This window comes from Anolis carolinensis, chromosome 6, assembly GCF_035594765.1.
Source record: "Anolis carolinensis isolate JA03-04 chromosome 6, rAnoCar3.1.pri, whole genome shotgun sequence".
In the NCBI taxonomy this organism is placed as follows: Eukaryota; Metazoa; Chordata; class Lepidosauria; order Squamata; family Dactyloidae; genus Anolis; species Anolis carolinensis.
The window spans coordinates 80,094,488-80,121,011 of record NC_085846.1 but is presented as its reverse complement, the minus strand read 5'-3'; the positions used below and the strand labels follow the sequence as shown (position 1 = coordinate 80,121,011).

The window sequence follows — 26,524 nt, the reverse complement described above, 5'->3', positions numbered from 1 at the left end:
TTCAGAACTATCAAACGCTGAATCTAAAAAAGTACTAATAAAAAAGCTTGCCATGTATTCAGTAGGCTGAATATCCAAGATTTGTCATCAACTGTTTACAATTTAGTCATGAAAAGCCCAGTATGTAGTTGTTTATGTCAACATAGTTTCATATTTGTGGGATGTTAACTATCTAAAGAGAAAGGGAAAAATTAACACATCCACATGATTAATTTTTCCAATTAAATAATAACAGTGTGGATTTGAAATACACTATTTCAAAATGTTCTTCCTGCCCAGATCTGGAATTTAGGGGGAAATGTGAAGAAAACACAAGTATCTCTAACACATTAGCAACATGAAATTTTTAATACCGGTTGCCAGTTTGAATCTGCAAGACGGGGTGAGCTCCCGTCTGTCATCTCTAGCTTGCGGAGGCATGAGAGAAGCCTCCCAGCAGGATGGTAACACATTCAGGCATTCCCTGGGTAACGTCTCTGTAGACGGCCAAGTCTCTTACGCCAGAAGCAACTTGCAGTATGTTTTCAAGTTGCTTCTGACACAATTTTAAAAAACCTAAGGAGATTTAAACATCTCTGAAGACCAACAATCATCAATCAATTGTTATGTTTTAAACAGACAAAAACAACTCACACACAAAATGTCTCAAAAACCTGTTTCATGATGCTAGTTTTGTTGTTGGTTCGAATTTTGTTTTGTGTGTCACACAACAGAATGTTATAGAACATTTTCCATGACATTTTGTGCTTAAAACATGGTGCAGGTTTTAAGTCAGGGATTTATTTATTTATTTCATGTCAAAAGCACTGCATAATAAATAAGTTTAAAAGTGATGAACTAAAGGAATCACAAACAACTAAATAGTTTTAGACTAAAAGTGGGCAACAGCAACTGCATTGTCCGTGGCTTTAAACAACACCTCCTCGGTACATGAGGCAGGACACTGTGGGCAAGCATACATATGCGGAGTTGTTTGGTCTGCTCCACAGTCACAGAAGGTGGAGGGTTCCTCCAGGTAGTGATATCTTGCAAAGTTGTCTTTTAATCTGCCCACTCCGCTTCTGAGTCTGTTTAGGGACTTCCAAGTTGCCAATTCTTGGTTTGCCCCTGGAGGCAGACCCTCATGGGGATACTCTTGCTGTTGCTGGAAGAACATTAAGAGGAGTGGAGGTTCTTATGAAGCTTTTCCTTAATTTGAGTCTAGTGGGAGGAGGCTGATAGTCATGCAGTGGATGGCTTTCGCAAAGCTTGACCTTATTTCTCTCACAGTTAGCAGCAACTTCCCATTCCACATTGGGGGGGGGGGGGGGGCAGTGCCAGCTAACTTGTAGAGTTTATCAACAAGTGTAGGTTTAAGGCATCCTGGGGGACACAGATATAGCCTCCCCAAAGGCTGAGTAAATCCAGTCGGGCGTCCCCTGGGCAACGTTTTTTGTAAATGGCTAATCTTTCCAACCCAAAAGCATTGCTTTTAAGTCAGGGATGAGAAGGCATCAAATGAATACTCATTTGAATCTGCCCTGGAAGGATTAAGAAAAAGCAATGATGTTATAGAGCCAGCATGGTGTAGTGTTTGAGTGATGGAATTTGAATCTGGAGACTAAAGCTTGATTCCCTGCTTGGCCATGGAAAGTCCCTGGTTGACCTTAAGTGAATCACATACTTTCAGCCCCAGAAAAAGCCTTTAGTGTTGCCATGACTTGGAAAAAATCTTGAAGGCACACAATAACAATGTCATCTCATAAATGGCATAACTTTTCATAGTAGTGAGATTGTGTGTTCTGTAGCAAGATGCTGTGCTGTTGGATCCAGAAACGCTGATAAGGTCTCTCATGTAGACAGACTTTTGCTGAGGAAACTGACTAAATGTGGCAAACATCTATGTGAAATAGCAAAAATAGTGGGGGGAGACACTGGTGGAGGATCTCTCAGAGACAATGGAAGCGGTATCATGCTTGTTAGTACTGTGCAGAAGGAGGCACAGTAAATCTCTTTTTGAATGTCTTTTACCACGAAAATCGTATGGTGGCATAATATAAAATGATTAAACTCCCAGGTCAGATAACACTCAGAGTAGCATTGTTGCTAATGATACAATTGGACTAAAGCTGAAAGTACATTTGGCTGTTGACATGCTCAGAGGGAAAAGGAAAATTTGAAGCTGCACAACATACTATAGGGACACAAAATGTGACAATAGTTGATTTCATCAAGCTGAAGTGAACAGGAATAGGAAATTTTGAGTCTCATATTGAGTGTTTTGTGAAAATGTAAGAATTTAGAAAGTGAAGTGGAAGCTACCCTCAGAACACTTGAAAGAAATATATCACCAGAAACAGATGGAGTAGAATCATAGAATAATAAAGTGGGAAGAGACCACATGGGCCATCGAGTCTAACGCCCTATCATACAGCAAAAGCACAAAGTACCCCTGATTGATAGCTATCTGGCCTCTGTTTACAAGCTTCAAAGGAAAGAGCTTCCACCACACTCCGAGGTAGAGAGTTCCACTGCTGAACAGCTCTTACAGTCTCTTAAAATTCTTCCTAATGTTCCGGTGGAATCTCCTTTCCTATAATTTGAAACCATTGTTCCGAGTCCTAGTTTCCAGGGCAGCAGAAAACAAGCTTGCTCCCTCTTCCTTATACATGGCTATCATATCTCCTCTCAACCTTCTCTTCTGCAGGCTAAACATACCCAGGTCTTTAAGATACTCCTCATAAGGCATGGTGTAACGGAAAGCCTTATTTTATTGATAAATTTTGCCTATGTTATTTAATGTTGATTTAGAGATAAAAGTGGGCAGAAGTTAGCTACTGATGATTGGCCATGTGTTACCATGGTAACGTAGCTGCTTCGGTAGAAATGTAACAATTTCTAGGCTAGTGAAAGGGGCGGAGCTAGCTTGAGGAGAAAAGGAGATGTTTTAAAAAAAGTTTAGTTATGTTCATGTTCTAGTGAGGGAAACTGGAGAAAAAAATGTGTGTGTCTGAGGTTCAGTTATGGTAGTCTCTAGCTGGGTGAGCTAGAGGGAAAAGGATCCAAGTTTAAGTTTGGGACTTCAGTTGGAATACTGAAGGAAAAAGTGACTATTATTGAGTCAGATCTGGGGTTTCTAGTGAGGAAGAACTAAAAAAAAAGGAATAGGGGAGAGACAAAGTTTCAGTCAAGTGGTTAATGTTGAAGAATGAAAGATATGTTTGATATTGTATATATGTGAAACTGAAGAAGTAAACTATTGACACAAGTTATGATTGTTGGACTAAAGTAACCATAAATAAATAATTCTCTGTTTCAAATAAAGAAAGTGCTTCTGAGTGGTAAATTGCTCGACTTAGTATCAGTAGAAGATTTGTCTCAAATATTGCCCCTGAGTGACACATCATATTGTACATGCACACGGACAGACTTAAGGGTTTATAGCTGGCAGTGGCTGGGATCCTGAAAGAAGGATTGCCCCCTGCCTGTTTATTAAGTGGACCCTTGCACATGGTTTCCAGACTTTTGATCATTTTAGTTGCCCTCCTCTGGACACCTTCCAGCTTGTCAATATCTCTTTTAAACTGTGGTGCCCATAACTGGACACAGTATTCCAGGTGAATACCAACAGAGGCAAGGATAGAAAGACGTGGTACAGCCACCTATAGACGATTCTATACAAAATAACCAGAAACATAATTCTAGAACATCCTTGGCTAAAGATTATTATAAGAGAGCTGGTCTTTAGCTTTGAGACCGGGGTTCAAATACATAGTCAGCAATTGAAACCCACTGGGTGACCTTGTGGTAAGTAACACTCTCTCAGTCAGAGATGAAGAAAATGGCAAGCCACCTCTGAATAAATATTGGTAAGAAAATCCAATTATAAAAGGCCTTAGGGATATCTTAATTCAGCAATGACTTGAAAGCATGCGACAAACAACAACACCTGAACAACATCAAGACCCAAAAGGGTTCAAACAAAGCAGTAATGTTAGAAGCCTTTCAACTCCTTCTCACAGAAAACATTCTTGCTCAGATATTCCATGATAAAAAGCAACATGGCATATATTCACTTTAACTGTGGAATCTCTTTAACATCATTGAACTGGTAGCTTACTGCTCCTGTTGAAGAAGCATCATGGAGGAAAAGAAGGATCCAGCTTCTATTTGCTTCCACTGCAAAGCAACAATGATCATTTTGTTCACTCTCTTGAGGTTCAACAATAAGGAAGAAGCATTATATTGCTTTTGGGGGCATGTGAGCTATGCTGGGCAGCTTTGAATGCAGAACATTTTAGGGATGGCTCTAACCACTGATGAAATCTGCTTTGAGTTCAGAGTAAACCACCAAAATGTAAGTGTGGTGGTTCTGCACTGATAAGACGTTTTGTCTTTTAAAAGAGATACATATAGCCAAACAGGAAGTCTGATATATCAAAGGGCATTCAGCTTTCCATAATTACCATGTTGTAACAATGATGGCTGAACCATCTTTATCTTGGAAAAACATTTAAGTGCAAGTTGGTCCTTGGTATTCACTAAGGTTTGGATTCATGACACACACACACACACACAATTAACAAAATCTGTAGATACTGAAGTTTCATTATATAAAATGACACAGTAAAATTAAGATTTGTTTTTTGTAATTTGGGGGAGAGGAGATATTTTCAAGTTGTAGATGCTGGAATCTATAGATACAGAATAAGTGGATATGGAGGTTCAACTGTAACAGCAAGAGTATTTTAGGAAACAAAAATGTTGGTCTTTATTTTTTACAGTGAAATTTTAATTTATTAAAAAAGCTAGAACTCCCATTGGGTCACAAAATGCTTCAATAGTCATGTGCATTTTTGAAAATGGAAAGTTTTTTTAAAAAAACTATATGAATAAGAGTTAAAAGGTACTATATAAAAACATGTGAAGCTCCATTCTTGTTAACATTCCTCAAATAATTTTCAAGCCAGTTACCTTCCTCCTGGCGTTCTTTTGGTGCCAAACCAATTTCTTATTTCACTACTTTTTTCTTAATGCATACATTCTATAATGACCAATTTGCTCCCAGTACAACTGTGGCTGAACTAGCTTCTTTTGTACTATATTTATCATCACTAAAAGTGCTGCTAAAACTGCTGTAGCTGAGATTGCAGGACTGCATAAAGTATTATTAACCTAGACAAAACAGGATTTGAAGTGTGCGATACATAGTGTGTGTGTCAATTTCATTGTTTTTCAGTGTGTGTTAATGTGTGATACACACACAAACACACACATTTTTGAAGAACAATAAAATAGGCAAGCACATTTCTTCTTATCCTACTACAGTCTATTTATTGCTTTTGTATGGAGATCAGATGTTACAGATCCTTCAGTACTGTTCTATAGTCAATAATTAATGTAGACAGACACTCCCCAACTAGTAACGTACCAATACTTGTTAAATATTACAGTCAGCCCTCCACATTTCTGGGTTTTACCTTTTTGGATTTGATTAATATATTCTATCTAGGAATCTCTGTGTCCTCCAGCATGACCCAAAAGTTACATAGGAGCATATAGAAATTCATAGATAGAACATTTCTCTAGCCATCTGCTAATCCTCCAGGGCTATTATGTGGTTAATGTCTGGCAAAAATTAGAATTGAACTGGAGGATCCACAATGCCTAGAGAGGTTGTTCTTTCAGGTAAAAAATGAGCATTTTTAATTGTGGTTTTTCCCAAATTTCTTGATAGTTCTGTGACTCTTAACCCCAGCAAATATAGAAAGCTGACTGTATATCCTTTCAGGAAAGCTAACTTTGTTATGAAACCGTCATTTTCTAAAGATTACTTCTTTCCCCTGACAAAAACATTTGAAAACCTCTGTGAATTCATTTCAAAAAAAAAATGGAGAGGTAAGAACGTGACCATGATCATAAGATGATAATACCACCAAACAAGTATTGTGGAAGCCATATGTCCACAAAGGGACAACACTATGTGGAAGATGTCACTACAAGGAAGTATAAACTTCAGGCTTCTGTAACAATGTAGCTACCAGTGATTGAGAGCTGACCAAGACCAGAAAAACAGAAAAATCTACTCAAAAGGAAAGTCAACATGAGCAGAATTCTTTTTGAACATCATCTAGCTTGACAATACAATCCTATACATCATTAGATAAAGTACAATATTCCATTACTTCGAGCTAAAGATTTGCTGTTTAAAAGAATCCTCAATCTTTCAATACAGAAAGACTGAATTTTAAAAATTGAATTGCATGAATACCTTCACTATATATACACTATTATAATGTCTTTGTACTTAGCAAAGGTTTGTTAGACACTGATTGGTAATACAGTCACTCCTCCACATTGGTGTGGTTAGGGGCACAGGACTGTGATAAAAATAGAAAAAACCAAATTTTTAAAGCACTATTTTTTTACCTGAGAGAACATCTCTCTAGGAATCTCCAGATTCTCCAGCACAACTCTATAGTCAACCTTTGGTGGAAAGTGATGACAGAATGGTGCTGGATGACCTAGAAATATCTCTCTAGGAATCATAGTGGAGATTCATAGAGGTAACATACAGTAGAGTCTCACTTATCCAACCTTCGCTTATCCAACGTTCTGGATTATCCAACGCAATCTGCCTCCCACCCAGATCCAGAGTTGTTTCTCTAGGCAGCAAGAACTGAACTTTTTATGGATTTAACTTCCAACAATGTTGTTACTGTATGTTTATTTTATGAAATTCTATCCTTATTTGTAGTCATTTTTTTGTAGTCAATGTTTTCAATACATTGCGATGTTTTGGTGCTAAATTCACAAATACAATAATTACTACATAACTTTACTGTGTATTGAACTGATTTTTCTGTCGATTTGTTGTAAAATATTATGTCTTGGTGCTTAATTTGTAAAATCATAATGTAATTTAACATTTAATAAGCTTTTCCTTAATCCCTCCTTATTATCCAACATTTTCGCTTATCCAACGTTCTGCTGGCCCATTTATGTTGGATAAGTGTGACTCTACTGTATTAATAAAATCTGCAAGTAGTCAAATCCACAAAAGTGAAACCTAAAATGCAGGGGCTAACTATACATTTGCAAAATCTTGGATTTGGGGGGGACACTATCTATTTTCTATCTATTATTTGCAAAAGAAATATCCTGCAGACATTTTCACAAGCCAGAGCTACATTTACTGTATAGTTGGATGTGACTAATCAGTTTATTAGAATCTTCTAAAAAATAAAGATTCTGTCTGAGAAAGAAACACTAAGTTGATAATAAAAGTATCTATATTTAGAAAGGTCTCATTTTTCTGTGGCAATGAGTTACTAATGCATTTGTACTACAGACTGATGTTTACACAATGCCCATAAACAGTGTCTTTTAATATAATTGCACAACATGCATAATGGGGCATGACTGATATCATAGGCAGGAGAAAAAAAAACATTTGCCTCTCCATAAGCTACTTCAGCTGAAGCTACCCATCCAAGGTGGTCTACAACCAATTTCATCCATTGTCCCATGTCAACAATCTGTAATTCCTTACTACTCTGTTGCAGATATGAAGCAATTATAACTGAAACAGAGTAGAGTCGTGAACTGCAATCGAAACAAACAAATGCCAACTTTAAGACACACAAAAAACCATATTATTTTACTATGGTCATGGCACAATGTCAAATGTCTGATATTCTTGAACAGACACAACAGTCAAAGAGCTTCATAGAGAACAACATATGCCCCTGAGGGCTTTTCCAGTTTCCCTTCTTATTGCAGCTCCTTGCATCTCCATGTGCCAAGAGCTAGCCTTAAAGGTCAAGAGGCCCACTAGAACCGGATTTGACATGGCACAGAGGGATGCACCTGGAAGGGAAATATATAATACACACCCTGTACAGTCACAAAATTGTTTCCACTAATACAATAGGATTACCAAGGAATATTAATTTGGTCAAAGAATTAAGCATGTATGTGTGCGTATTTTTAATTCAACTTCACCAGTTTTTTGCTCTGATTTCCATGGATTTTTTTTGAAGTTCACTTCTAATGAAGCACATGGGCCTAACCCATTTTCAAAGCTGCAGCCAACAAAAACACAGATTTACTTGCCTACTACATTTTAACAAAAGTATGTTTTTTTAAACCTACTACTTAAGACAAAATTCTATAATCTTGTTTTCCAAAACGGTTTCCCTGACAAATTCAGAATAATACCTGGTTAAATTTACACGCTAAATGTCTGGTTAGTATTTAAAATCATATCTCTCTTTGACATTTGCAGACTAAACCTATAATCTTAATACATTTTCTTGAAACTTCCACTGAATGAAATGGGGCCTATATCCGAGTAGACATGTACACCAATAAATATTAACTGATCAAGACTACCACACTGTCAAAAATAATTACATGAATATGGCTGTAGTGATGCATAGGATTTAGCTTTATGAAAGAATAGCTGGAGGATTTCTTAATGGCCGTAAGACTGACAGCATCAATATTTGAACTGTTCCCTCCTCCCACAGAAAGAACCTTGTCTTTATTAAATGGGTAATACGGAAATGACTGAAATGTTAACAGTGATGTACACATTACAAATAGATACATATTGATTAATACCACAAAGGGAAACCATACTTGAAATAACAACTTTCTGAAAAAGTATGTCCAGGATGATTACATTTCTTTAAAATCTGAAAATTTTTTGCAACAACTTTAGCAAGATCACAAGAAGCATTTGCCTTGGTTTATTTTAGAAAAAAAAATGTTACAAAGATTCAAAAGGATCTCAAATGAGAGCATTAATATAACAAAATTACATTACATTTGTATGTAACAGCATAATCTCTTTTTACCTGAAAATTGACATCTTCCTTCTTAAAAATCAGTGCACGAACCTCATCAGGGTCCCCATTAAATATAGCTTGAACTAGTGGGGGCTGAAATATAAGAAACAGAAGGAATGTTTTAATTTCAAAGTAAGTGTTGTAGTTGTTATATCAGGCATTAAACTTTGAACAGCCCAAAATGGTATCACAAATAAAAGTTGTGTACTACATCTTTATTAAATAGGTTTCTACTTAAGCAGTTGTAGCAATTTCCTAGATAAGATAAAAAGAAAGAGTTTATGAAGAGGTAATGCTGCATATTGCCAGAGGGGGAAAGTCTCTGACACTAGCAGGTTACATTTTGAAGAATGCATAACAGTTACTTTCAAAGAAATAGGACATAAATCTGTTTCCGTTTTATTATGGCAAACAGCAAGAAAATTCAGCACATCTAAATAGTTTGATGAAATATGTCCCTATATCTAAAAATACCTTCATATGCTAACCCTCCACAAGAAACTATCTAATTTTTAGGAAATGCTAATATTTAGCAAGAACAATCAAGGTGAAATAGCAGCCCTATATCACATGAGCTATGTTCTTCTACTGAATTTTAAGAACAAAACACTTTATTACAGAGAATGTTACATGAATTCGGAAAACAAGCCAATGATCGTAGGAATCAATTTATATCCAGGAAAAGGTATAAGATATGCTATTTTGACACGCTAATTTTAGAAAACAATTGCTAGTAAATAGAATTTTTAAAAAGTCTAAAAATATATGTCATTCATCAGGATTGCAGTTAGACCCAAGAGCACACTACTTTATGTTCACTATTTAAGTATAATATTAGGTATACTTTCTATATTCACATACATTTATGGCAAATCTCATTTGAGCTTTGAATCACAATTACAAACAGGACATATTTAACAGAAGCTTCTTACCAAGCCATGTGTTGGAGGTGAAGGATGTAGAGATATGCTTTCCTGAGGCAGTTTGGAAACAAATGTGGGAGAATCATCTTCCACCTCCTCCAAAACAACAATACATACGCGACTCATTCGATCCGTTTGAAGATGAAAACTAGATTTGTAATAGCCTTATTCTAATCACAGCTAAGACCATATAGAAAGTCTTCTTAAACATAATTTGTGAGAACTATTGCTTGTCTGAAATCTTTAAGTGATATAATTAAATGACCTCTTATTTGCCAGATTCTGTAACCTGAGTTATTCAGCTAATGAGGTTGTCTCAAAAAAATCTATAAAATAATTCTATTACTTTATAGCACTCAAGTACTAAAATATTGTTTGTTCAAACCAATATTAAAGTATAAATTACAGTAGTTTATATAAATATGCTGATACTTGTTACAAAGCCAGCTGCCTCTGTTAAATTTCTACAGAATAGAATTTCTGAACAATAAAATCATTGTTATAGACAACATAACACCATTCTATACAGAATGAAACAAGAAGACAATTGCTCTGGCAGAGATGATCACAGCTTTCTCCACTTCCGAAAGGTCAGTTCCCAGTTAACAGTAGCAGGTATTCTACCATAAAAGGCATACATGACTGCCCCAAGTGTTCCAGTTCATAAATCTGTAACTAAAATTTTATTTCTCTTACTGTCAGAAATTCACCAGAGAAATGCAATCTGTTCTCAGCAGCTATTCAGAATTAGAGCTCCAATGATGACATTTCTTCTCTTTGTACAAATCCCTGCAATGTATGTACCACTAAGCTGCAGTACATTTACATGTGATGAGTCAGACAACAAAGGACAATGAGACTTGGATAATAATATTGCTTGTTTGATCGAGATTCCCCAGCAGACTGCAACAAAGACTGCTTTACTCCATCCATCAGAAAAGAAATGCAGAATATTTGTTTTCCACCATCACGTTGTTGCATGAGCTGATCCAAACACGGAACACACAAGGCATAAATGCTGGCAATGATGAAAGCTTTAACAAAATACCAAAGCACAAGCACTTGAATTATTGCTTTAGATTTTTCCTTCAGCAGTAGTTCATCATTTGAATGCTTCTTTTGATCTCTGTATGAATAGGGCTCCCATTATAGCCTTCATTCAGACCGATGTGACGAAAGAGAAAATCAGGTTCCACACATCGTCTTTCAGCCAACTTCTTTATTTGAAGATCTGCATCTATGTCAGCCTGCTGGTTCTTCCAAGTTAAATGCTCTCTTTATCCAAATATTGTCACCAATATAGGATTTTCAGTGCGGTAGATGCTACTGCAAACCATATAAAAATCTAGTGCCTTAAAAAGTAATTGCAGATCACGTCAACAGGGCACAAAATAGCACCGCAGCAGTGTTCCAACAGAGCAATAGTCTTAACAGCACAGACTGCAGACCCGCAGGATGAAATGCCTAGTAATGCTCACATGTTACACTTAGCAAAGAACTGAAGCTACTGCTCTGGATGTAACTTCCTGTAGAGGGGGAGGGGGAAAGCCACTTTTGGGTAGCCCTCAGAGAATATCCATGCCAGTTTCGTATGACTAATTCAGTTCAAATGTAAAAATGCTTTTCAGCCTTTTACATTTTCCACTGAAAACCGCAAGAAAACTTGTGTACTGGCACTGCTGACTAACAACGTAGGAAAATAAACAATTCCAAATCCCTAAGTACTTTCATATGGTACTGTCTTTTCAGAACTGTTTCACTTAACCCTCTACAGTCTTGAAGCTTTACTGATGACAGTATTTGTAAACTAGACATCAAAGGATTTAAAGAGACAGTACCCAAAAACCAACTGACACCTATTTCTCAAAATAATTACTGTTGCTGTGCAAGAAGCATTAACAAACACAACAATGTGTTTTTATGGAGAAAAGGTATTCCAATAAACTGAATTTACAGCTTTTGTTTCAATATAACAAGGAGCAAGTGTTTTGTGGTTGTATTATATATAATGTTTTCAAAACACTGGAAATGTAATTGATTTAAAAGTGTTTTCTATTCATACTTAATAACCCAGCACATCCACTGAATTTGTTTTGCGGCACAAACAAAATTACAGAAAACATTCAAGACTTAGTAAAAGAACTTTGGTAGAATTTCAAAGCATAAAAATGATAGAAATGGAACATTGCAAGGACCTGGCTAATTGTTTTGGCTATCAGCATACAGTATTGCAGATTATGTATCAGCATTTCAGCAATCAGTATTGCTTACTAATCTAACCCTGATATTTCTAAATTCTTCATTTAAAAATAATCAAAATAGATTACAACTTTCACATTTCAGAAGGACTGTAATTCCATATTAAAAATAAGTAATACAGATGTACCAATTTTATGATTTTAAAGATAGAAACCATAGGTAAAGGTAAAAGTTTCCCCTGACGTTAAGTCCAGTCATTTCTGACTCTGGGGGTTGGTGCTCATCTCCATTTCTAAGCCGAAGAGCCGGCGTTGTCCATAGACACCTCCAAGGTCATGTGGCCGGCATGACTGCATGGAGCGCCGTTACCTTCCCACCAGAGCGGTACCTGCTGATCTACTTACATTGGCATGTTTTCGAACTGCTAGGTTGGCAGAAGCTGGAGCTAACAGCAGCCGCTCCCGCTGCTCCCGGGGTTTGAACCTGGGACCTTTTGGTCTGCAAGTTCAGCAGCTCAGTGCTTTAACACACTTCGCCAATGGGGCTCCTAGAAACCATATTCTAACATTTATAGCCCTCGCCCGTTTTCTTGTAATTTAATGTCACTTATTCCAGTGAAACTAATTTTGGATAATGCACTGAATATTGGACTCTAGATGCATTAAGTCTGTAATCAGATTCATACTTATTTGGGAACAAGACACATTAAACATAGAGGCTCAATGAAGATTTCTTGTTTTATTTAGACAACCATGGGGCCCTTATGCACCCCACTCAATTCACTACTTCATATAAATATTTAATACTTCAAACCTCACCTGTTTAAACCAGTTTTCTTTTACATTTAAAGGGGAGTAGGATTTTGAACCAGGATCAAATCATGGTTCCTGATCCTGGTTAATAAACTAATATTAAGTCAGAGCTCCCTGTTTCAGATATAATGGGACTGAAGCTCCCAAGCCTGAACTTATAGGAAGACAGCAAAAAAAGGGTCAAAGGCATAAATTTTTGCTCCTGGCTTAATAGAAGAGCAAATGACTTTCCAGGCCACTATTGTCCCTTCCACAAAGAATAACCAGCCATTAACTGTTATGAAGATTCTGCTGCTTCGATTTTTGGATGATGGGGTGGTGCTATAGCAGTCTTCTGTTACTTCTGCCTCTACAGGTGATTGATTATGTGGCTAAGGAGCCAGATCTAAAGAGCTGCATGGATTTGAACCATAAGCCTTGCTGTGGTACAGAAGGGCAAATTTGCCACCCAATCACCTGAGATAACTCAGACTCATGGCAGAGGAGGCCCTGCCTAGTAGGAAGAGATTAAAGAAAGGACCTTTTCAAAAGCACATTCAGAAGAGATCTTATACTCTATGACTATTCAATGACTATAAAATTGAATCTTTTAAGTGCTCAAGGTGTACCAAGGCCAGAGTAACTTTACTATGAGAGACAAAACTCATATATAAAGCTCATTGGTTAGCACTGATCAGTTCTTAGTTTAACCTATCACACAGAAAGTATGGTTGCTTACCTGTAACCGTGTTTCTCCGAATGGTGATCTGTGGAATCCACACATATTGGTAATTCCCTGCACCTGTGCAGCTTATCCGGAACTTCAAACAGCTGAGTCTAGTTTGGCTACAGCCCCACCCACCTTCCCCTGAAGGTATATAGCCTCAGGTGGGGATGTAGCCCACGTTCCCTACCGCCGTAGCGGCAGTTGAGAGAGGCATGATGTTAGCGGGGAGGATGGGTGGGGATGTGTGGATTCCACAGATCACCATTCGGAGAAACACGGTTACAGGTAAGCAACCATACTTTACTCCTCATGGTGTCTGTGGAATGCACACATATTGGTAGATTAGCAAGCCACTTACCGAGGACGGAGGGCATCATGCCACTGCTGAAAACAGCACCGCTCTCCCGAAGGACGCCTGGCGCTTGGACAGCAGATCCACCTTGTAGTGTGACACGAAGGTAAGTGGTGTAGACCAGGTTGCTGCCCTGCAGACTTCCTCCAAGGGTACACCGCGGCCAAAGGCTGTGGAGGCCGCAACGGCCCGTGTGGAGTGGCCCCTGAGTCCCGAAGGCGGCTCTTGCCCTGCCATCTGATATGCAAGCTTAATTGTGGCGACCACCCACGCTGACAGCCGTTGTGGAGACACTGGGGTTCCCCTGGCGTCTGCCCTATACTTCAAGAAGAGGCGAGGAGACTTCCTGAACTCCTTTGTTCGCTCAACGTAGAATGCTAATGCCCTGCGGACATCTAGCAGATGGAGGGCCTGCTCTAACGGAGTAGCAGGCTCCTGGAAAAAGGCCGGGAGCACGATGTCCTGTGCCGAATGGAATAGGGTAACGACCTTGGGGAGGAAGGCAATGTCAGTTCTCATCACCACTTTGTCCTTGTGGAACCTCATGTAGGGGTCGTCGGCGCGCAGGGCGCAGAGTTCACTGGCGCGTCTCGCCGTCGTAATAGCCACTAGGAAGGCTGTCTTCCATGACAGGTGGGCAAGGTCAATCGTGGCGAGAGGCTCGAACGGGGGCTTCGTGAGCGCCGAGAGTACCAGCCGTAGTTGCCAAGCGGGCGGCGGGAGGGCGGAAGGTGGATAGGTGTTTTTATAGCCCTGCAGGAAAATCTGAACCATGGGGTCCTGGAAGCAAGATGTGAGGCCACGGCGCTTCCGATAGGCAGAGATCGCTGCTAGATAGCATTTGACAGAAGAGAGCGCCATGCCCCTCTGTGCCAAGGAGGCGAGGAAGTCCAACAAGAGGGGTATTGGCGCAGCTAGCGGGTCAGCCCCTCGCTGTTTTACGAATTCTGCGAACTTCCCCCACTTATAGGCGTATGACCGCTGGGTGGACGGCCTGTGCGCTGCTGCCAATATGTCCAGCACGGCTTTGGAGAACGGCTGGGGCGTACTCTCCATGCCACCAGATGAAGCCAATGGATGTCCGGGTGGCGAATTGTGCCGTCTTCGGTCGTCAGAAGATCTGGTCGACGGGGAAGGTCGTGATGACATCCGTCTGTCATGGCTGCCAAGAGGGGAAACCAGGGCTGGCGAGGCCACCAGGGTGCTATCACGATGGCGTCCGCCCTGTCGTGATACAGCTTGGAAACAACCCTGGACAGGAGCGGAGTGGGCGGAAACACGTATAGGAGAGGGCCTGTCCAACGGAAAAGAAACGCATCCCCGAGGCAACGTGTGCCCTCCGGCTTCGCCCCCCAGCCGCAGAACAGGTCGCACTTGGCATTGTGCTGGGATGCGAACAAGTCTATGGTTGGGCGGCCCCAGCGGCGAAACACTGCCGCTACCTCGTCGCGGTGTAGGGACCATTCGTGGCCGCTGGACGGGGTCCTGCTGAGGTGGTTGGCCAAGGTGTTGGAGTGTCCTGGCAGATGTACTGCAGACAGCAGGATGGCGTTCCCCACGCACCAATCCCAGATTGTCACGGTGAGGGCCAATAGGGCACGGGACCTCGTGCCCCCCTGTTTGTTCACATACCAGACCACCGTGGTGTTGTCTGTACAAACTTGTACTGCATGCCCCCGCAGGACGTCCTGAAAGGCCTGTAGGGCCTTGTATAGAGCAAGGAGTTCTAGGAGATTGATGTGTCGTGTGCGCTCGGCTGGTGTCCACTGGCCGCGCACAGTGAGGCGTCCAGTATGGGCGCCCCACCCGAGGGGAGAGGCGTCTGTCGTGATGGTACAGGATGGGTCCCGAACACGGAAGGGCATGCCCTCGCAGGCGTTTGTTCTGGACAGCCACCAGAGCAGGGAGTGGCGGACGTGCGGAGGCGGAGCGAGCAGAGTGGAGGGTTCGTCTCGCAGTGGCTTGAAGCTTCGAAGGAACCACGACTGGAGGGGCCGCATCCGAAGGCGTGCCAACGGGGTGACCGCCGTTGTTGATGCCATATAGCCGAGCGCGGACTGGATGTGGTCCGCCCGCACCAAGGGCTGGTGCCTTATCCGCAACAGTGATGAACGAAGCGCGAGAAAGCGCTCCTCTGGTAAGTATGCCCTCCGGGAGGTCGAGTCGAGGAGAGCCCCGATGAACTTGGTTCTCTGCGACGGCTGGAGGTTGGATTTTGTGTGATTCACAACCAGCCCCAGGCTCTGGAGGAGTGAAAGAGTGAAACTAATATCGCGTAGGAGGCGGTGGCGGGACCCTGCGACCAGCAGCCAGTCGTCGATGTACGGGAACACCGTGACCGCCTGGGTCCTCAGGTGTGCTGCCACCGCCGCCATCACTTTTGTAAATACCCGGGGAGCCGTGGAGATCCCAAAGGGGAGGACGCGAAAAGAAAATGCTTTATTGCCAATCATAAAGGATAAAAAACGATGATGCCGCGAAGCTATCGCGATGTGAAAATAAGCGTCCCGGAGGTCAATCGTCGCGAACCACGCCCCCTCCGGGAGGAGAGGGAGAATGGTTGCAAGCGTGACCATCCGAAAGGTGGGTGCCCAGATATAAGTGTTGAGGGCTCTTAAATCCAAAATAGGGCGCTGACCTCCGCCCTTCTTTGAAACTAAAAGGTACTTAGAAAAGAACGCCCTTGAAAAAGAACTAGGGGGCAAGGGGGCTACGGCCCCTTTATCTAACAAAGTGCGCACCTCTTGCCATAAAACTTCCGAAGGCTGGGTGGCCCTAACGTGGCCTGTAACCGGCCGCGTATGGAAATCAATTGAGTAGCCATTCTGGACTACATCCAAGACCCACCTATCCGTGGTAATGGTGGTCCACGCCGCAAAAAACTGCTGCAGGCGTGACCCAAACGTAAAATGTACCCCTGGTAGGGCCTGACGCTCCTCTAGCGCCGTAAGGTCAGCAAGGGAAAAAGGAAAATCACCATTGTGCGGGGAGAAACCCATCACCGCACGTGCCCTGGGCGCCCCAAGGGGCGAATGGGTGGCGCTAAACGCGCCGTCTGGACTGGGATTGAAAGCGGCCCCTACCCTGCTGTCGTGGGCGGGACGACTGAGGCTGGCGGGTTGCTTGAGATGATGACTGCTGCGGGAAAGGCCTAGTGCCCGAACTGTAGGGCCTACGACCATAGGTGTTCGAGGGCGCCCATCTACCGCGACTAGGGTATCTTTGCGTGGTATACCCATACTTGTTGGCCGCTTGCCTGACCTCCTGCTTGTGCTTTAGCTTCTCATCTGTATCCGGATTGAAGAGGCCGGTGTCGTGTACGGGAAGGTTCTCGGCGAGAGCTTTCCGCTCTTCCGATAACGTCGATGCGCGCAGCCAAGCGTGATGACGAATCGCAATGGAAGTAGCAAACATACGGCCAGCGGTGTCTGCCGTATGCTTCGCCATGTCCTTTTGTGCCCTAGAGAGCAGGAGGGCTTCCTGGTGCACTGCAGAGGCATAGGCTTGATGTTCCTGGGGAAGAGAATCTACATAGGCGGCCATACGCTTCCAAAGGTATTCTTGGTACGCCGCCATGTAGGCGCCATAATGCGCAAGGCGCGTAACGAAGGCCGCGCCGGCGTGTACTTTTCTGCCCAGGCCCTCCAACTTCTTTCCTTCTTTATCAGAAGGTGAAGTTTGGGCCCTTGACCCCCTTCCACGAGTCATGTCCGCCACAATGGTGTTGGGTTGTGGCGGCTTGGCAACCCAGGGAGCTGTCGCCAGGTCAATCTTATACAGAAGCTCGTTCCTTCTGGAAACTGGAGCTACAGTGGGAGGTGCCACATCAGGGGTTTTAGTGAGTTGTAGAATGTAGGGAATGGCTGGTAAAACCGTGGCCGGGAGTGGGGCCTGCTGTTGCTGTTCAGAAGGGAACAAGAAGTCCTCCACTGGTTTTTGAGGAGGTGCTACTGGGACCTTGAGAGCCTTAGTAAGTCGTGACAACAAGGCTGGAAGAGAGGCAGCATCTGCAGCCATAGGTGTTTCCCCTTGAGCCTCCTGATCGTGCTCTACCAAAGAGTAAGGAGTGCGGGAACCAGAGAGAGACATGCCGTCCAGGTCTGGAGCGTCTACCCCCACCCCAGTACAGGGGAGTTGCAAAGGCTGCAGCCCATCCTGCAGAGAGGGGACCGGTGGCTGGGCCCTCTGATTTTCTGGCACAAGGATAGGGCCAAACACATAGGCTCGCCCCCCTGGTGAACGATGTACAAAGTCCTCCCGGTACGGACGGTCCCGACTGACAGAGTCTCCCTGCCATGTGATTAGGCTGCTGGATCCAGCCACTCGCCTTGGGGAGGATGCAAAGTCTAGGAGGCCTGCCTGGGACGGGCTTTTAGACCTACACAGGGAGGGCGAGCGAAATGGCCTACGCGGCGAAAAGGCCGCACCAGGGCCATGCCGGAAGGGGGATAGCTGCCGCTCACCCCAGGCAAACGATCCCACGGAGGCGGCTGCCTGCCGCTGGTCCCGGGGCCCCGGTTCAGCAGCAACATACTGCAGCGCGGCTTGGCCCTCGCTGCGGGGGGCTGCCTCCGCTTCGGGGAGGAGCTCCGCACCCGCTTGCCGGCTCGGTGTCTCCGGCATGGCTTGCCCAGCCTCGCCCGGCCTCTGCGCTGCGGTGGGCGGAGCTTGCGAGGACCCGGATGCTCCTCCTTCCGGAATCGGCCGCATGGCCGCAGACGCTGAGGCCTCAGCGTCCCCGCGTCTTCTTTTCTTCTTGCGGCCACGCTCCTCTCCTGAGGCCCGGGGGGACCGCTCTCGCTGCAAGGACGGGGAGCGTGGCCGCCTGGAGCCTGCCGGCCGCGAAGAGGTAAGTGAAGGTTGGTCCGGCCGGGAGAGGGCTGGAGGGCCTGAGGGAAGCTGCTGCTTCTCTGGCTGCACAGGGAAGAGCGCGCGCTCATACAGCAGCGCCTTCAGCCGCGCTTCCCTGTTCTTCCGGGCCTGGGGCGTAAATGCCCGGCAGACCCCGCAGGTTTTCACGGAGTGTGCCTCCCCCAGACAGAGGAGGCACCTGTCGTGGCCATCAGACTCCGGAAGGTTACCCCCGCAGCCTGAGCATTTCTTGAATCGAAGGGTGGCCATGCCGGTTAGCTGGGCCTGAGCCACACTGCCAATGTCAGAAAGCCAAACTAAACTATTCAGAGAGTTCCTCAACGCTGCTGCGGCGGCAAAAAAAGGAACGTGGGCTACATCCCCACCTGAGGCTATATACCTTCAGGGGAAGGTGGGTGGGGCTGTAGCCAAACTAGACTCAGCTGTTTGAAGTTCCGGATAAGCTGCACAGGTGCAGGGAATTACCAATATGTGTGGATTCCACAGACACCATGAGGAGTAATTGTTGTGAGGATTAAAAGGGGTAAATAGAATCATATACACTACTTCCATTCTATGGAAGGAAGGTGTAAAATGAATGTACAAATTAGACAGTTCCATACCTTGCTTAAGAAATTTCTTTTAAAAATGTTTTGCCAGTAGCAGGCTGTCTTCTAAGCAGGATGTTTTAGATAATTATCAGAATGAATTGTAAATGAAAGCACTTCTAATTTTATATCTTGTTCTGGAAAGATTTCAAATACAGAAATGCCAGTTTATAACTCAATTATAAATATTAAATGCTTTGACAAAAATGTATTCTGCCTTCTAATACAATTTTAGAAAAGATATTGCTCATGGGGTCTGATACAAACTTACAATATCTGAGAAGAATATTTCTAAAGAAAAGCAGGATTATATACCTGGCCATTTAAGGTGATACCGTTGCTACCCACACATGTAAACATATAATTAGTATATGGCAGACTATGTTCATATGCCACATGGAAGTTACCATATGGTCTTAATTCTATACATTTGAGGGTGGAAAAATCAATAAAACTAACGACAGCAGCTGCTAGCCAATTGTAACTATGACAAAATTTGAAGAGATAATGTCTCTGGAAGATCTTATTTTTGGCACCTTCTTCAGCCCCAAGCTGTTTCTTCCAGTCCTCCCTCATCCACTTTCCTTCAAAATCCTGTTTCTAAAACTACAAGCTCTTTTAGCCTACCCTCATCCAGCAACATTGCTTCTTAAATCAACTATCTCCTGGGAGATTTTCTAAGATATATTAGTTCTTGCCAACTAAGAAGCCTAAAGGATCACAGGCAGCCCAAACGTACTTAATTAGTATGTACCAAGGCATAAAACATGTAACATAAATGTTTAATATACATTTGTCTCTGAATGGCACTGCAGGTTTCCTTGGAGACAGCTGAGATTTAGAGAAATGCTGCTACCTCCCACACAAAAGGACCTCATAGTTTCTCCATCCTTCTGGCATCACCTTCCTATTCCCACCCCCACCCCCGAGAAAGGGGAGAAAAATCTAATACCAAGGCATTTGTACTTCATAAAAAGTAATCAATCACAAATCACAATAATCTGTAATACTGAAATCCCTCTTCCTATAGTTAATTTGACAATTTAAAGTGAAGTTTCCAATCAACACAATTTAATTACAAATTGAGAAGAAACTATAAGAAATACATTATTCTTAGACCATATTTATTTATTTATTTAAAATATTTATATTCTGCCCTTCTCACCCCGAAGGGGACTCAGAGCGGAGCACAACATATATACGGCAAACATTCAATGCCAGAACATTAAATAAGCTATAAATATATATACATTAAAACAGTTATCTCCACTTAAAATCGATTGTTTAAAATAATCTCAGGTCAGCCATATCGGATCTGGTCAGCAGGGTGAAATTCCTATTGCTGCCATTATTGCACTGTCCCAAAAGCTTGGTCCCACAGCAAAATTTTGACCATCTTCCTGAAGGACAGGAGGGAGGGGGCTGATCTAATCTTGCCAGGGAGGGAGTGCCATAGTCAAGGGGCGATCACTGAGAAGGCCCTCTCTCTCATCCCAGCCAATCTAGTAAGATGGATACCAAAGAGACAAACAGTTGTTGAAAAATGTTATTTGGATTTTTGGAAAGGGGAAATCTACTTTCAAATGTACAAGAACAACAATACAATTAAACTGGATCTTAATCACAATTACTCATAAGAAAGTTCCACATAACTGTATAGTATTTACTTCCTATTTATTAAATGTAGGATGACATAAACTGAAATAAGGTAAGTCACAAATATTTGTTGTGTGAATTCTTGCTAATAACTTTACATTCATTCATACAGAATAATGAATGGGACAGAAAATTAAATACATGGAAACCAAAAGCAACTAACAAACCCAACTTGACTTCTCACATCAGATGCAAAATGGTGAAAGAAGCTCCAGAATTCAAACACAGTATATTTTAGATTAGATCATGGCGCCAAGATGGAAAATTAGTTATAAAATCATCCTGATAAAAAGAGAAAGTACTTATTATGCGGACTTGGCATGTACTTGTATCATGATACAGTTCACAACCCTCTTATAAACATGAAATCTGATGCAGTAGGACAATTAGAGGTCAGTGTCTGGTCACACTGAAATTTTAAATAGTATAAAAAAGGGACATGTCACATTTAATTTTGACATATTCTACCAAAAGGGGTAACATAGACTATATTATCTAACAAGGGCTATTCTATACATCTCTGGGTTCTTAATTTCACAAATAATGGATATACATTAAACCAGGGGTCCTCAAACTACGGCCCTACAAGGTTATTTACCATCTCCCCACCCTAAAATTTAGACTTAGGGTCTCCCTAAATCTGAAACGACTTGAAGGCACACAACAACAACAAACCTAATTAACTTGACTATCTCATCAGCCAAAAGCGGGCCCACACTTCCACTGAAATACTGGTAACTTTATGTTGATTACAATTGTACTTCATTTTAAATACTGTACAGTGTTCCCTCACTTATTGCTGGAGTTAGGTTCCAGGACCACCCGCAATAAGTGAAAATCCACAAAGTAGGGACACTATATTTATTTTAATATTTATACATTATCTTAGTAGTTATACACTATTTTAAGTCTTTATCAATCAATCATGTGTTGATAAACTTCCTCCTTCTCCTCCCGTTGCAGCTTGGGCTCCTTTGGCTTCTCCTTCCTCCCTTCCTTAGGCTGTAAATTGTAATTTGTCATGATTTATAATAGTCTTTTAGAGTTTATTGAAAAACCGCCAAACAGCAAATCCGCGAAAAGTGAACCACGATGTAGTGAGGGAACACTGTATTTTTATTTCATGTTTTTTTGCACTACAAGTAAGAATGTGCCATGTGCATAGGAATTTTTCAGATTTTTTTCAAACTATAGTCTGCCCCCCCCCCCAACCAATCTGAGGGACTGCGACATGGCCCAATGTTTAAAACATTTGAGGACCCCTGCAATAAACAAATAATACAATACTCTCAAATATTATGTCAATGAAGTTGTCCTAAAGAATTATGGAACAGTAAAATTCAACATTCAACACTACATTCTAGAAAGTCACCAAGAAGTGTCCAGAATGCATGTGACAAGTATGAGAGTCATCATAGGGATGCTGTGAGTTTTCTGCGCTGTATGGCCATGTTCCAGAAGCATTCCCTCCTGATGTTCACCTACATCTATGGCAGGCATCCTCAGAGGTTATGAGGTCTATTGGAAACTAGGCAACTGGGGTTTACAGTGTTCCCTCACTTATTGCGGGGGTTACGTTCCAGGATCACCCATAATAAATGAAAATTCGTGAAATAGGGGCACTATATTTATTTTAACATTTACACATTATATTAGTAGTTGGGTGACCTTTCTCCCCTTTGCAAGCCTTCTTCCTGCGCTTCCTCTTTGTGGCCTCCTTTCCAGCGCTTGCCAGTTTCCCTTTTGCGCATGCGCCTCTTTCTCGTCAGCATCCAGTGTGGACACACTGGATGCCGACGGGAGGGAGACGCATGCGCAAAAAGAAAATTGTCAGGCACCGCTGCTCAGAAAAAAAACTGCTAAGCAGTGAGGGAGCGAAAAGCGAACCGCAAAGTAGTGAGGGAACACTGTATATATCTGTCCAGGGAGTCTGTTTGATGCAAATGTGAATGTTGCAATTGGCCATCTTGATTAGCACTGAATGGCCTTGCAGCTTCAAAGCCTGGCGGCTTCCTGCCTAGGGGAATCCTTTGTTTGGAGATGTTAGTTGGCCCTGGTTGTTTCCTGTTTGGAATTCCATTTTCTGGGTATTACTCTTTATTTACTGTCCTGATTTTGGAGTTTTTTTAATACTGGTAACCAGATTTGTTCATTTTCATGGTTTCCTCCTTTCTGTTGAAATTGTCCACATACTTGTGGATTTCAATGGCTTCTCTGTGTAGTCTGACATGGTGGTTGTTAGAGTGGCCCAGCATTTCTGTGTGCTCAAATAATATGCTGTGTCCAGGTTGGTTCATTAAGTGCCCTGATATGGCTGACTTCTCTGGTTGAATTAGTCTGCAGTGCCTTTCATGTTCCTTGATTCGTGTTTGAGCACTGCATTTGGTGGTCCCTATGTAGACTTGTCCTCACCTCCATGGTATACGGTAGATTCCTGCAAAGGTGAGAGGATCCCTCGTGTGCTTTGCTGAACGTAGCATTTGTTGGATTTTCTTAGTGGGTCTGTAGATAGTTTGTACATTGTGTTTCTTTATCAGCTTCCCTATGAGGACAGTGGTTTCCTTGATGTTATGGTAAGAACACTTTTCCTCTGGGTGGATCTCTGTCTTTACTTTTGTGGCTTGTTCTTGGCCTTGCAGCTCTTCTGTCTGTGGTGAAGTATCCATTGGCCTGTAGAACCAAGTTTAGGAGGTTCAGTTCACCTTGGAGGAGGTGGGGTTCGCAGATTATTTTTGAACAGTCTACCAGAGCTTGAAATTGTGCTTCTTTTTTATCTGGGTAGTTTTTATGTATGTATCTATCCATGTGTGTAGGTCTTCTGTAAACTATGTTGATTTGGTTTGCGGATGACTAAGACATCTGGAAATGGCAGTTTTTCTTCATTTTCTTTTTCCATTGTGAATTGGATGGGTGGATGCTGCTGATGTGGCCCAGGAATTAGTTTAGTTCTTCTTCTCTATGGCTCCAAATGGTGAAGGTGTCACCCACAAATCTGAACCACATAGTGGGCTTTTTGTTGCTGTTTCCAGGGCTTGTTTTTCAAAGTGTTCCATGTAGAGTCATCATATATTTGTAACTTCAAAAGGAGGCATGGGGGAAAGCACTGATGTAGGAAACTGAATATAAAGCACAAGAAACATGCAGATCTCCCTATTCCAAAAGAGTAAATATCTCCATTAAACAAAAACACATAATAGAGTCAATTTCTCTTTTTCTCTAATCAGAACAAGGTTTTCCTTATAAATTGAAATAGTAAATAGGCTCTTAATAGTCTAGAATTTTAAATATCATGTTGTAGCCTATTAATTATGATTACAACATGTTTATTGTATATGTTACACTGGCTATATTACAAACAACATTAGACCATTATTAGAGGAGAGGTCTGAACTGTGTAAGAGGTGGCAAATTGTTTTCTAATTAAACAACTGAACTGGATAAATCAGTTTTTCCTTTGCCATTCCATGGCTAAGAAAATCTCCCACTCTGATTACTGATATCTTTTTTTAAAAAAAAAACTGAATCACTTTTTGAAAATATGTATTTGAGACATTTGGCCTTCTATCTTATAAAAAAAAACATGGGAAACCCTTTCAGGACTACAAAAGTTTGTTTTCCGATATGTCAGTATTTATAAGTTTATAATAGCTTTCCAGTTTGGCGACAGAAAGCAAAAGGAAAAAAATCATTATGGTCAAAATAGGTTGCTAGGGTTACCAATGTTTGTCTAGTCAAATCAAAGCCACTTGAACATTCTTTCCAAAAAAATAATCCTAACCACAGATCTGCTTTATTACTTGGGAGGATATCACAAATGGCTTACAATTTGTTACAGGAATACATGCTACTTCCGTTCAAACTATTTGGGTACCACACAAGAAAATGATTCATATTATTCTGGATTCCAGAAGGGTGGGGACAGCAGAATGTTCACAACTATTTAAAAATCTTAAGCAGTGACTCACACTAGCATAGGGCATTCTCAACTTCAAGCTCTCTTACAAAGTACAACATAGTAGCAAATAAACTACACAATGCAAAAAAATGAAACCCTTTCTCAAGCTGAACATGTGAGTTTCCAGATGACAATATACAAGCAAAATCACATTGAAATCAATCTTATATGTATTTAATTGTGTTTAGTCTGAATAAAGCAGTGGTCTAAACTTCTAAGTAGACAGAGGATTGTAATGTTAAGCCAATTTTCAGCATTTCCCCCCTTCGCCTTCCTGAATTAAAAGGGACAGGAAACAAGGTTTTTCTTTTCATTCACTTTCTCTAAATCTTCTCTCAATTCTTGAAATTTCTGGTAAATTGCTCAAGTATGTGAAATTAACATCTGTCTGTTTCCAGAAAACATAATGTTCTTCACTTTTTAATTAAGAAAGCATAAAACCAATCTTCTACCAAAAGAGTTCCTTGTGAAAAAACAGTCCCAGAATGTACTGCCAGTTTAGCAAAGTTTACGAGATTTCAACTGAATGAAGCTAAAAAGACCAATGAAATCAGAGTGTTCTTATTCATTTTATAAATTCCACCTTTGAAAGATTTTTTAAAAATGTTTTACCACTTAAACTAGAACCTATTAGTTTTTGTATTTATCAAAATTAAAAAGTATTGTGTATGATATTAAGAAGTCTGAAAAAATCACTTGGCTAATCATGTCCTCTATTGGTTGCCCTAGTGGTAAGATAGATAATGCATGTATGTAAAACAATCATATTACAGTTGCCAAGGATACTATTTTTTTTTTTTTTAAATAATCCTGACTCCTGCACAGATTACTCATCATTGCTACATCCGCACAGCCTGACTTTGCAAAACCAGCTGGAGTCAAGGTTAATGATTAAATAAGAGTTCCTCATTATTTATTCAAAAACACTTGGAGAGATTCAGTTTCGTCAGGAATATTTACTCCTCTAAGAGATCTTCCAGAATACCATTCTGCAAACATTAAAAAGATTAAGAATAAGAATCTAAAAATGCTGCGTGAGAAAAAATCTGAGTCTTAGAAGAAACAGAAAAACAGCACAGAAGCAAATTAGTAATTAAGAAAAAATTACACAGTCTCATATAATGCCCACATTGTAACTAGAGAGAAATGTTGTTCTTGGCTTGTTCTTTACTGATGTATTTAAACACTACACAAATTTTAGGGGAGATTTTTGCTTTCAAAATTACTGAATTTCAATAATAAAAATAAATATTATCTGAAACTTGAATGCTGCTAGACAAAGGTAAGAAACATTATAGTACTGTTTTTCAAAAACATTTGAGCATTTATACTATTAACATTAATGAAGCATTATTTATTTCATTTACTGTATATCCCAATTGCATTCAATGCATTCAGGGCCAATGTTTATTAATACAGCAGAGTCTCACTTATCCAACATAAACGGGCCGGTAGAATGTTGGATAAGCGAATATGTTGGATAATAAGGAGGAATTAAGGAAAAGCCTATTAAACATCAAATTAGGTTATGATTTTACAAATTAAGCACCAAAACATCATGTTATACAACAAATTTGACAGAAAAAGTAGTTCACTACGCAGTAACGCTATGTAGTAATGACTGTATTTAC

General features: G+C 41.4%; 1 protein-coding gene across 3 annotated transcripts in view; it reads right to left on the bottom strand.

Moving 5' to 3' along the window:
• ankrd28 (ankyrin repeat domain 28) overlaps window positions 1-26,524 on the bottom strand; it is a 109,910-nt gene that overhangs the window by 49,155 nt on the left and 34,231 nt on the right. The window contains exons 1-2 of one of the 3 annotated variants that reach the window (XM_062957500.1): window positions 9,764-11,257; window positions 8,841-8,924 (exon numbers count right to left, since the gene is read on the bottom strand). In XM_062957500.1, coding sequence (XP_062813570.1) covers window positions 8,841-8,924; window positions 9,764-9,880 — 201 coding nt within the window. In that variant the 5' untranslated portion in view covers window positions 9,881-11,257. Of the gene's footprint in view, window positions 1-8,840; window positions 8,925-9,763; window positions 11,258-26,524 lie in introns of those variants that run through there. The other 2 variants (XM_008112742.3, XM_008112741.3) reach the window with 2 other exon arrangements.